Raw genomic sequence first — 13694 nt, forward strand, 5'->3', positions numbered from 1 at the left:
ATGGCGTTAATAATCAATTCTTACATTATCTCTATCTTTTTCTTACTATTTGCTTTTCTTGTTTATATTAGTTTCATCTACGGCACTCTAGAGATGGCGCTGATTTCCGAATTTTTAACCTATCTCTGTCCTTTTTCCATTATTTGCTCTACATTTGCTGTAAGAACGCGATCAGTGATGTAAATGTTAATTACGAAATGTCAGTTGAATACATTATCATTTTTTTTTTATAAATACATTACATCTTAATCTTTAATATAAATAATGTAAATATTAAATTCGATTTCGATTCGACGACAAGTTTGGTATTTAAATAAACGAAAGCATGAGCTGTTTGGTAATGAAAGTAAGAAGAAATTTCAAAGCGTTCTAACAAAAAGCAATATTATCGAAGATTCTTTCATTAAATTATTCATCTATCTTGTATTTTGCCTGTATTTATACATTGGTAAATAAATTTTTAAGAGATAATATAGTCGATAATAACGAAAATGATAAAAATGATACTAGAGCATATTTATTTTGGAAAATAGTTTTCAACCGTCGATATATTTGACAATCGACAAAATTATTAGTGATCATTTAACGATCACTTTTTATATATACGTAATTTGAATAATATTATACTAATAATAATATTTGTACTAATTTTGTTAAAATTATTTTATTAAGATATTTGATTAAAATTAAATCTTTTATTTATAATTGAAATATTATTCTACTTGATGTTTCAGATCGTGTAAAGCTAATCATTTATAGAACACGTAATATTATTTTTAAAAAATAAGTTCTAAAATAAGAAAAAGTTGAAAGCTAAAAACTTTGAATTGTGAATTTTCGTGTGGTAGCATAATAATTTGGTCGTGAGAACTTGTTCCGAATAGACCACACCGTATCGTCAAATGACCAACATCTGGAAGTGATTTTCATGTCGTAAAATCTTACTACCTACCTGCTGACCGTGCATAATTTCGCGTATATATCATTAAAAATACAACCGTGACAAAAATACTATTAAAAAATCATCCGTGACAGATCAAAAAGAGAGAGAAGAGAGAGAGAGAGAGAGAGAGAGAGAGAGAGAGAGAGAGAGAGAGAGAATAAGAAAGAATATATATGATAGATAAATTTAAACAGTTTCCAACAGATAAGTAATTTTTAAAATTTTCAAATCATTATATAATAACTCGATAATGTATCTTCTGCATTCGTTTAAAATATGTTTGACCGCGAACAATAGAGAAAAACCGGAAGAATTTATTTGGAGAACAGAAGAAACTTACCCTTGGGCTTGCTGGTAGCTAAAAAAACTGCAAATAAATGCACACCTTTACACAAACTCGTGTATATACGATCACACCTACATAAGGAATTCGTATAACCCAGCCAGTTGCTGCGGTGCGCAAGAGTAATAAAAAAAGAAACGCGAGAGGAAAGGACCGTTGGCAAAGAGAGGCGGCAACGGAAGCAACGTCGAAGAGATGTTATATATGTGAAACAGAATGAGAAAGAGAAACGGTACACGCGTACGCCTGTGTTAGTAAAATTATGGTGGGGATGGTTACATAGAGTCGCTACTAGGCGTGGCATGTGGAACCACCCAACCGACCAATCAGAACAGGAGGCGTTATCTAGACGTATAACAATGCTTCGTGTAATACATAGTTCAGTGATTCTCAACCGGTATCAAATCAACTTTTTGACCGTAAAGAAATCGTGCAATCGTGAAAATTTGTTCAAATATAAAGGTTCGAGCACACGTCTCGTACGAAATAAAAGCTCGAAAACTAATTGTTTCTAAATTACACCGTCATGGAAAATAATTAATGTGTGCGAGCAGTATATTATCCTCATGAAAGCCTTTATCACACCACGGTGGGATGAAACGGGGCTTAAGTACCGCCTACGTTAGAAATCATTGACACAGGCGCAACTCGTGAGGTTATGCGGCTGCGTTGGTACGACGAAAGCTTTTCCAGAATCCGGAACGATAGAAGGAGGCAGAGAAACAAAGAGAAAGCGATGAAGAGAGAGATGATGAGACAGTGGTGAAAAGAGGGACAGAAAGGGAGGTGCGAACAGAGAGAGAAAGATGGAAGAAAGGGTAGCAAGTTGGAGGAACGTTGGTCTACGCTCGGTGGGGAGTCCAGCGTGCACCGTGCATCCAGTTGTATACCTAAATGCGTACGGCACTGTTTTAATAGTACACACGCGTAGTCACGGCCCAATGAATTGATCCCGCGAGGTGCATCCCCCGGATAAAAAAGATGTCGCGCCATCTTTGAGGGCACTCCCGCTTCCAGAGGGCTAGCGCGCGCATTTTCGATCGTGGACCGTCACCCAGCGCATAGGTTTTTCTCTAAGCAAACGCGCGTGTTTAAAACAAGTTCTGATTAAGAATGAAAGAATCATTAAATTATCGCCATAAATCGTTTAAAATTGCCGCTAAATTATGGGACCGATAATGTTAAGACCAATGAAAAAATAAAATTTGAGTATCGTAAAATTATTACTTAAATAATAATATTGAGATATGTAATATTCCAAACATTAAATGTTTATAATTCGCAATATTTTAATACATACATATATATATATATATATACATAGTGTTAACATAATAAAAATAACTGTCAGCTCTGCGTTTAAAATGGTTTAAAAATTAACATTGTAAAAGTGTCATTTCAATCGCGTTCTTGATGTATAATCGAAAACGAAGGTTTCCGTTTACATTCATTGAAGTTCCGTCGGGCGGATAAAGATGTGTGTGAAAGGAAGTGAACAGTAATTTTTTTATCAAGACTTACTTAGAACAGATCGTAATTAACACGAAGTACTTTCAGTGTAAGAAATTGTGACGTATATATTTCCCTTTTTTTTTTTTTTCATATATATACATATATATATAATTGAACACTTTTAAGAAACATTTTTATAAAATATTTTATAAAAATTTAAACTTCGAATCGTTAATAACATGGAACAGTTAACAATAATAGTGTAGAGTAACATTTATTAATTAATTATAGAAGAGAGAGAGAGACAGAGAAAAAAGAGTCAGTAGAATTAGTTAATATATAAAGAAATAACAATAATATTCGATGGAATTCCGTGAACGATTGAAGTGCGTCAAGTACCGACGGCTTGATCAAAGTGTTCGCTCTTTGAGACACCCCCGCTGCCAAAATTACTTTCGCACCAAGGGTGACTAATTGACTCTTCCCGGTGAAATACCGGTGAGATTATGGGTTTATTTAAAGGTAAGTAAAAACCAGTTAGATTTACATACTTTTGCATTTAAATAAATATCTGCAAGTTGCAAAGGTAAGTACAAAATACTTGGCTATAATAAAAAAAAAAAAAAAAAAAATAAGATAGAAAAGAAACAATCAATAATTATATGATCAATTTAGATAGGTATATTAAAACAGATTTTAAAATTTCAATTCAATTTAATTTCAAGAATTTCAATTTAAAATTCAAACTTAAATATGAATACTTGCAATATATTATTCCGTTACGCAACAATTTCAAATTTCTTTTCCTTTACGATTTTAACCAAACGATTATTATTTCGATGTTTTGACACGTATCTTCGAAACGAGTAACGTGCGAAAAGGGGGTAACAAAATTCAAAAAAAAAAAAAAAAAAAAAAAAAAAGATTTAACAAACTCGCAACACAAAAAAGATTTAACAAAACACTCACCTATTAAACACGTCGATCGATACGAATTTACATTTTCATTGTAACGATATTTCGATCGAAATGTATCGATTCGCATGCATGCACAGGTGTAATTTGATTCGATAAATTTGGATGGTGGCAAATTGTTCGTCTATATCCGTCGAACGTATCCCAATATTGCATTACGATACCCGCATACTGTCCCATGGGAGACTCAACAATCACTTTTTCACCCCTCTTTCCCTTGATAACTTTCTTGAGAAACGACCTTTGATCCCCCCCCCAAAAAAAAGAAGAAAAAATTCCCACTCTATGCTATAAATATACCATAAAGTACCATAAATTGCTCAAACAATAATTCGGTTCACGTGCCTTCAGCATTCGACCCTTTAACCCTTAAAAAACAATTTTACCGGTGTTTCTATCGACGAATCGAGAATGCGATACGCATGCGATAAATTAACACGTTAACAGGCGCGCGTGTCAGTTTTCACGGTTGTTCGACGTTGGTTCTAATCACTTAAGTATCCCGCCGCGTCGTCGTTTCGAAAACATTTCCACACGACGAAAGCGAAAGGGGTCGAAAATCGAATTCCTCGAGATGGATGAACTCTATTTCAAGATAATCAGAATACGTGGTTATAGGTGTAACGAGACGCGGCCACGAGTTCTCGCCGTTTTTAAGCGCTGTTAAAGTAAATAGTACGCGTGTTACGTGCCCCGTGACAAGGGGCGTGCCGTTTCCTAAAGTCATTTGTCGAGAAAATGTCCGGCTTTCGAACGTGATTCTTTTCCGTGTTCTGCTCGGTACCCTTCCATAGCTTACGGAACAGAGAAAACTTATGTCTCCGTGCAGCTGTCGCGACAGCGTTAAATCTCGCTGGAACCCGTCGCTGCTTCTTTTCTCTCTCTCTCTCTCTCTCTCTCTCTCCTCTCCTCCCTTTCCCTCCACAAATTCCAACAACCAACCACTGCGTGTTTTGAAAAAACTTTTTTTTCTTTTCTTTTTCGAACTATGCATCACTCGTAATACGTAGATTTGTATCTTTAAAGCGTATGAAACATTTTCGAGCATTTTCTTTTCTTTTTTCTTTCTCCTTTTTTTTTTCCTTTTTTTTTTTTTTCATTCATACATAGGAATCGCATCGTTGTTTCGAAGCAGGTTTCTAATTAATTATCTAGAGAGATTTCTATGTTTGCTTTTCTCTCTCTCTCTCTCTCTCTCTCTCTCTCTCTCTCTCTCTCTCTCGTTTCGTTTTCGAATTCCTTCAACGGCACGTGAAGAAGGTGACGAAAGAATAAATTCCACGAATCCGCGGTCTTCTAATCTTCTGATTCTTTATCAAAAAAATAATAAAGGGCGATCGAGAGTGGTTCGAGAGTGGTTAAAACAGATTAAGATTGTTTATTTGTTCCCGGTATTTTTCGAGTGGAACGACATTTCAAACGTCAGAACAATTCATCGTCGATTAACATCGCCGTTTCGAAAATGAAACGTTTTGAGTTAACTAATAATAGTAAGATTGCACGCAACATCCTGGCACGTGCGTAAACAGCTCTTAGGTAACTTCGGCTCCGAGCCTCACGACACAATAGTCGGCAGAATATTCGCCGTTTTGCAAACGTCGATTCACAGAAATCTAAAACTGGCAGTGTCAACAACTACGGTTTTCTTATTCATTGTTACCAACGAGAAAAGAAACGTCTAATTTCACCTCCAGCCCTTCGACTTGCCTCATAGGGGATCTAAAATTAAACTCGCGCCAAAAATTTATTTAGTCTGTAGCATTGTCGTCTCCGCTATCGGAAACAAATCAAATTTGTCGACGTCGTTAAATCACGGCTCGGCCGTTCAACGCCCGAGACCGAGAGAGCAAATACAGAGGCCCATAAAGTCGCGTTCCTACACGAATCACCCTTATGCACGGCCAACCCAGTGTGACAGCGTCCTCGATGAATTTTTATGCTTCCATTTTTTTTCTTTTCTTTCCCTTTCTCTTCCAGCTCTCTCTTCTCGAAAAGAAAACTTTCTTAATGACCAAACGTATCATTCACGATATTTATATTTTAAGTTTCCACGCGTTTTCGAAAACACAAAACTGTGGCCCGCTTATTCCGCCTCGTTCCTCCAACCGCAATTTAATCGATAAATTTTACGAGCTCTAAAAAAAGAACGTATACATAAATATTTTTTAAACGATTTTACGTGTATATATATATATATATATATTTCCATTCTAATTCGACCGATTAATTTATGAATAGGAAATCATTTGTCTCGATTTCCTGTTGTCTCGAGAGGAGGAGCAAGAAAGTGCGAAAAGTGATCACGATCACTTTTCCAAAGGGTCTTCGGCTCGAGATCAGAGAAAGCCGCAAACTAGCCAGCTGTTACACGGTCGTTTTAGCGGGCGGATAGGTGAAAACGATTTAAGCGTTTCGACATGTGTAGAAACACGACATCCGATACTTCCTTACCGAGACCTCCTACTATGGCCGATGCTCGTCCGATTGAGATTTACGATGTTGCATCCTCTAAATGGCATGAGATCGCCTGGTACACGGGTTATTGAAGTCATTTATAGCGCAACAAAATAAATAAATTTCTCGCCACTAATCGAGAATCGCGTTAATTCGTATTTTTTCACTTCGAATAATTATTCATCTCGTAATTATACTTTTTAACAGGTTTCTCGTCCTTTTTTTTTTTTTTTTTTTTTTTACATCTAAGCGTTTCTACATCGCGTCGTCGGTAAAAATTATTTTACAATAACAAATAACACCGTCCAAATATGTAAATAGTGAAAATCGCGACGAAATCGGGAAAAACGAAAAAGAAAGAAAGAAAGAAAAAAAGAAAGAAGGAGAGAAAGAAATAACGATCGCAAACGGTTACAATCGTTTGAAAAAGTGATACTAAAAATAAAACGGAAGTTTCTTTCTCGGAAAATGAAGTATGAATAATGCAATTTACAGTAGTTTTAAGACAAAGAGGAAGCATCCTGTACAACTTCAGACTTTGTTCCTCCTTGAAGAAAGGAGGAGAGACAAAGATAGAAATTAGCGGTGGGAGGAGGTGGCAAGGGATGCCTTCCTTTACGTGAAATCTCCGTATTCTCGGTTCTACGTGTACGCCGTGTATGTAATTCTCACATGACTAAAAAGGGGAGAGCGTGGTGGGGAGATATGTAACATCGGGATCCCGAGTCAAACTCGAAGTTTAGTTTTGCTTACGACGACCTTTAAGTTCCGCGCCGCCTCTTGTCCTCTGACCTGACCACGACTCGAGTCGAAGAAATGATAGTGAGCCGTCATCTTCGAAAAAATTCTGTGCCATTTCGCAGCACCACGATCGGTGTCCCACCATTTCTCGAGATTTGAACAACGGATATTTGGATATCGTGAATTCAATATGAAGAGTGAGTACCCGTTTCAACTCTCGAATCGATAATTTTCATCGCGTTTTACATAGCAGTATACGTAGCGTTCGTATATATATATATATATATTTGGAAAAAAATTACGTATCACGAGACACAAAGTAAGAGACGAGTATATATTCGTATAACTTCGAGTATTTGTTAAGTAGAGGAAGAAAAAAAAAGAATTATCACCGTTCTCGTAATCGACGTTCTATCTGTTGTTTTTTCCCGTGAAGAAAGAAAATTTGTCTGGATGAAAGGAACCGATTTTCGTGTAATTTTTCTCCTGTCGTGTGTGTGTGGAAGTGGACGCGTTCTTGCGACTTCCAATAATCCTGCTAAATTGCTAGGCCGGTCGTTCAAAGTTCGTTCGTGTATCGGGTTGGCTTAGTGAAACGGGAGAGAAATCGTTAAATAAAAGCGACCATGGAGCTGAGGGCCGAGGGAACACGGCGAATAGTAAAAAAAGAGCAACGTGTGTCGCGGGTCGTCACGGCAGGCAACCCCCATCGTAGCTTATGGCGTACGGCCACGTGAGATTCAAGAATTTCGTCAGGCTCTGAGTTGCCTTTTGTCATCGACTCGGTCCTGAGTTCCAGTTCTTAATTCGCAACGGCGACAACGAGTTACAGTCGAGTAAATTAACATTACATTATTTCTTCTCCTTTTTTGGTCACGATGTTAAAGGGTGGAGGTGTAAATTATTTTTCTCGCAGATTATAATTACGTATTTTAACTGATTTCCACTCTGCAGATCCTTTCTTTAAAATTTTGATTTTAACAATGGAACTAAAATCACATTAAATTGACATTAAATTGAGACTTTTTTTATTTCTGCAATTACTAGAAGAATATATGCAAGTTCCTTTTATTCAAATAAAAAACGCAATTTCATTCATTGTTTTAAAAATTATTCGACTTAAAAACTTTTATATATAATTTAATCACATATGTAAATATCTTTAGATGTAAGATAAGATTCTGCTATTGATTTCGCGTTTTTTTTTATCTTCCTTCCTTCCTTCCTTCCTTCCTTCCTTTTTTTTTGTTTCTTTCTTTCTTTCTTTCTTTCATTAAATCATTTATTATATTCGCGAAAAGAACTTAATTGCGAAAAATCTATTTACAATTCAATGATTTCATATTCAATAATTGTCCAAAGAATTGCAAGATAGATCCCGATGAGACCATATAATTGTCTCATTACTGTTGCACTCATGTGCATATTTTTATTGCGAGTATAGTTGATGCTTACAGTATATGCAAGTCTGATTATGGTACAAGATGCCTCGTCAGCATAACAGACATCCTTGTTATCGTAGCGGCGTCCAAGGTTACATCGTTGGTGCTTAACCGATTTGTTCTTGTTCCCTCTTTTATTTCCTTCTTTTTTTTTTTTTCCACGCGTACACGTTTTAATCGATGCGTGAATGTTCCGTTGTATCGCAGCTTCCCCAATTAATTCCATTCTCCGCGATAAATATCCGTATCGAGGATTAAATAACTTTTTTTTCCTTTTTTTTTTTTTTTTTTTTTTTCGATCGACGCGCGTCCAATCGAGAATTTACGAGATTTCATTCCGTCGATTATCCCGGCGATATTTCGCAATCGTTGCGTTTATTATGTATAAACAAAGCGGTAACGCGTAATGTTTTGGGCTTAAAAAAAAAAAACCTGGATATAAAATAAACGCACGATTATTCGTCAGATCGAATGAATTTTTATTTTTCGTCGGGATTTTAATTTTCATACGTGCGAAACACGATTTGCAATCATTTTCATGGCAAAATATCGTTGAGATAGGGCAGAATGGCGCGCAAAGTCGCTTTCTTCGACTGCTTCTCTTCTCCGCAGCAAAAGAGTCACGACCGTGAGACGAGTCGTGGCGTTTACAGCCGAATCGAATGGCAAAAGCAACGAAACACGGACCTGAGAAACTGCTGCCTCGTCAGTACCGATTGCCTGTATGCTACATCTTGTATTTCTTTATAAAACAAAGCATTTGTTTCTTTAAAACACGTAGAAACTCTGTTACAATAATCCAAAATCTAATTGAAAGAATCGGGAAAAAAAAAAAGAAGAAGAAAAAATGACAAACAGATTGAAAATATTAAAAATTGTTGGAAACAAAAAAAAAAAAAAAAAAAAAAGAAAAAAAATATAGTCAAAGATCGTTCGTAGAATTTTCTTCGTAGGTCTGACGTTTAATATTCAGTTGACAGTGTGTGTTGTATGTGTGTGTGTGTGTGTGTGTGTGTGTGTGCACGCGCGCGCGCATTGTGCGTGAGATCAAAGAGTTTCCACGTAATAACGAAGGGGGGGTAGGGGAGGGGAAACTCTCTTTTAGGTAAAATTCTATTCTGACCGATATTCTTCAAGGTGTACCAAGAAACGAGCAAGTTCGCTAGCCGATTGTTATACTTTCTCTGAAAGTGACCTCGTGGATTCGCAGAAACATTGCAAATATACGACCACCCTTGGTTCTCCGCTTTCTTTTGACATGCTTCCTCCTCCGAGGACTGATGTATATCTCGGGGTGAGAGTGCATAAACGTGAAGGTGATAATAAGCCGTAAAGACTGTGAGACGCATCAGGAATGCGTGAAGCGTTTATTCCCTTCGGGTTTACGAACGGCTGGATGTCGAGCACGGGGCAATCATCGAAGTGGCAATATTTTAGGGAAATTATTGCGTTGCAAGATGTCACCGATACCTACGACCGAGGTTTTCTTATTCCCTGTTGCGGGGTGAAAATTCATTTCGAAAACGATGGCACGGAAACTTGTTAAAGAAATAATGGTTTTAATGTTTGTGAATCGATTATTAATACATCCGTAGCTAATCAAACGGTACACGTGACATTAATGAATTGGCTGTGAACATTTTTCGATGTTCACGTTCGCATCTTTTTACGAGAGAAGAAAGAAAGACGAGGAATAGTGTGTTATTGGTGATTTATGTGAGACGGTCTAGACGCCGTCTTTACAAATATTTGTAGTAAACACTTCCTTCCTCCTTCGATATCTTCGACTTCTTCTCCTTTGATTTGTGTGCTCAATTTATATCAATCCCTATATCATAATTCTCGCGACCATCAGGGTGAGGAGAAACCGGAGATAATGGATCACGCTGGGAATCCGCTGGTGTTTTCACTTTTCCCCCGCCGTTCGATTTAGATACGAAATGCGCGATGGTTTATTCAATAGGGTTCTGTAAATACTATTATATCCGAATTTTTTTTCCAATTATATATTATAACGCGTAATTAAACGAGGTAAAATATAATAGAGGGATAATAATAATGCGGAATGGAGAGAATAGAAAAGAAAGGATCTCTATAAAGGATGGTGTAAAAAAATTTCATGCGATTCAGAAATCAATAATATGAATTTTTAAAAGAAAACGAGTAAAAAACAGAAAATATGGGAGTTATCTGTAAAAATTCTGACGCCAAGGAAACAACAAATCGTGTTAGTTGACTGTAAACCAAAGTGCGAAAATAATAGTACGTTAATTTTAGCGTAAGGCATCGTATTGTTTCAAATAATATCCTATTCAACAATGCTTCTCATTATCAAAAGATTGTACATCATCTGTTCGTTAATTAAAGCCTTGTAAAAATATTCATCCGAGTTGTTGCACACACGGACAATACACACCCTTTTTCCTTGTTTATCTTTTCCATCGTTTGAAATTCAATTTCGCACACGTCGGGCAAAATTGTGACAAAGATGCAAAAAAAAAAGGCCAAGTTGCGCGAGCGAAACTATTGTGAATTTCCCCGGAATCCCGTCAAACCGTAATTGGAGAATATATTTTTCCTTGCACACGCCCGTTTCAATGATGCGTCTATGCAAGCGGCGTATATACAATGTTATACTTTGTAGAGTGTGGCGTCATTCAACGCAGTGTACGTGTCCAAGTGGAAAACACAGGCGACACCAATTATCCATTTTTGCACGGAATTATCGCCGCCGACCGAGATAACGGTGACCATGCCCGCGTCCTGTACAAATCGTTTACAAAAGAGAAGACACTCTCCAGAAATATCAATTCGAACTTGGAATTTTCGCGATGGCCTTGCTCGTTATCTCTATACACGAAACACTTCTCGGATCAAAATAATAAAACGAACACCTGCCGACCACGTGTATCCATACGATTCATCCACCCGAATCGAAGATTATAACAAACGAATAATCTTTCTAATTTTTCTTCTACGTTACTTATATATATAGTAACGTCGAATATTTCTTTGTAAAAAAAAAGAAAAAAAAATCTAAAAAAGCCACCATCTTCAACATCTTCTCCTCTTCTTCGGCGGAAAGAGAAAAAAGAAAGGAGGAGAAATTCTAATACGGGGCTACGTTTCAGGAGCCTTATTCATTTGCCTTGGCGTACGTCTTGTCATCAGTCTCGGGGATGACATCGTGTACATTGGGTGGCCATTTTAAAGATACGCCTGGACGATCAGTCACACTCAACGTCAGGACTGAAGTGACTTAGTTTAGGGCTGTTTAAGGGCGGGCTGTTCGCGGATGAAAAGCTGGGGGCCTCGCCCATTCGAGACCGTCGGGGGTGCGAGTCTCTCTTTCCTGTGTAGTTCCACTACCCTCTCTACCTCTTCTCAACGAGCTACCAACTAACAACGTGAATGAGAGGGCTGACTTTTCTACTAGCCAACCTTCTCCCCTCTGTTTCATCCCTTTCTCTCTCTCTCCCTCTCTCTTTCTCCCTCTCTCCACCCTATCTTTTCTGCGAAACCACTCGGAGAACTATATCGTCATTGCACCGGAGGAGTACCTACACACACGATCCCAGCAGAAACGTTTCATTTTTGTGCTCGTACATATCGTCTTTTGGTGGTTTACGTGCAACAAGGGAGGCTTTCTCACGCGCGACATTTCCTCTTCGTGCCGAAGGGTTGTTAGATTTTTTCCCCTCAACCATCGGGGGAGGGGAGCAGATTGTAGTTACACTAATTGTTACTCGTACGCTTTTGTGCGACAAAATACCCGCGTTTTACTTCCACCCCACGATTAAAGATCCTAGGCGGAGGTTACGCGCCTGAAACTTCCGTTTCTTTCCGTTTCTTCGTGAAGGTACGACGACTCCTTTGAGAACGGCGTACATATCTCGGTGAAACATTGTGCGCTGGTGCACTCGAATTCCGAGAAAATGTGAACAAATTCGGTTATCATCTACAATTTCCAGCTACCGCGTGCGACAATTTAACGATTTGCCTGGCACGGGTTTACAGGCCCAGTTCTCGTGTTTCATCATCGGGCGTCTAAACACGGTATCGAATTCACGATCGGTGGCCGATATCTAACTTTTAACACTTAACATTTGCTTATCTAAATTCTACAATCTTACACTGCCTATAAACATGTTGCACAACCACAGGTGTCCAATTCCAATAGATTTTTGTTATACAAATTTTTCCTCCCATATGTTTATTGCTAACGTTCGAAAGCGAAAGACTTGAGTTACACGCATTTAACCCCCGATCATCATTCGATCCACTCCATTCCGTTCGTTATCACATTGTACATCGATTAATAAACCCCAAACGTGTATGGCGTTCGCTCACCCCTCGATAAACGTAAACGAACGAATCTCCTTCGAATTTCCACGAAGTGAAACAACAACCTAGCCTATGATGATAAACGGTCTCCGCCGCGTCGTTCGTACCCACCCCGGCGATCGTACCACGCTCCGAGATGGCGAGAAATCGGGTTACCATGTTTCTTTTAAATAAACGGCCGCGGCAATGAGATCAGCCGGCTTGTATCAACTGTGTTGGACGCTCGAAGACGCAGAGAAATCCGAGGTGGCGCACAATTGGACGGGTGGAAGCGTGGAACGGGGGAGGAAAGGTGTAGGATTACCAAGCTTCGTACGTTCGACTCGCGACTATTGTTTGTTGGGTCCACGAACAACATTGTAAGTAAGTGGAGTACGTATAGCCCGGGGATCGTGGGGTCATAGCTGGCCGGGACCACGTGTTGTACCGTCTACGTATCAAATGGGGGGGCGTATAACGTAAGAACGCTGATATGTCAGCGAGAAAAGAAGCGTGGATCGGCCCTCGTGATTCTGGCGTGGTCAGCGAAATGGAAGGGAAACATGGCTCGTAGTAATTTAAACGGGTTGCGATTCCAAGTATCGAAGCCGTGGTATCAGGCCACGGCTCCACGTGGAATCGCGAGCATAAAGCGATACAGAAAGCAGAAGATCAACGTTTCATGATCATTGGAACACGTGTCAGGTTGAAGGGGAAAAAAAGAGTAAAAAGTGGTGTAATAATCTAAATGCTCGATTAATCTACGTTCGAACGTGTTTCGATTTGATATTTTGTTAGTTTAAGAAAGAAAATGTACGTAATTTATAAATTGTATACCTTCAGAATTAAATGCAATGAGATAATTTTAATCGGACGATAGATTTTCTATTCGTTTCTATTCTGTCGACACAGTGATCTGAAGTAATCACGCTCGTGATTAGGACTTATATAGCTTCGTGTTTGAAGCAAATTTTGATGAAAATCCTGGAAAATTGCATTAGTAAAATTCTTCAGAGCGCTC

General features: G+C 38.3%; 1 protein-coding gene across 1 annotated transcript in view; it reads left to right on the forward strand.

Moving 5' to 3' along the window:
* Positions 1 to 2294: 2294 nt before the first annotated feature.
* The window catches only part of sim (bHLH transcription factor single-minded), a 28237-nt gene continuing 16837 nt past the window's right edge, over positions 2295 to 13694 (forward strand). The window contains exon 1 of the mRNA XM_086912110.1: positions 2295 to 3260. Within this exon, the coding sequence (XP_086768236.1) occupies positions 3245 to 3260 (16 nt within the window). The 5' untranslated portion in view covers positions 2295 to 3244. The remainder of the gene's footprint in view (positions 3261 to 13694) is intronic.

Source organism: Apis florea, unplaced genomic scaffold (assembly GCF_048593485.1).
Source record: "Apis florea isolate Af1SG1 unplaced genomic scaffold, ASM4859348v1 contig_3367_pilon, whole genome shotgun sequence".
NCBI classification, from domain to species: domain Eukaryota; kingdom Metazoa; phylum Arthropoda; class Insecta; order Hymenoptera; family Apidae; genus Apis; species Apis florea.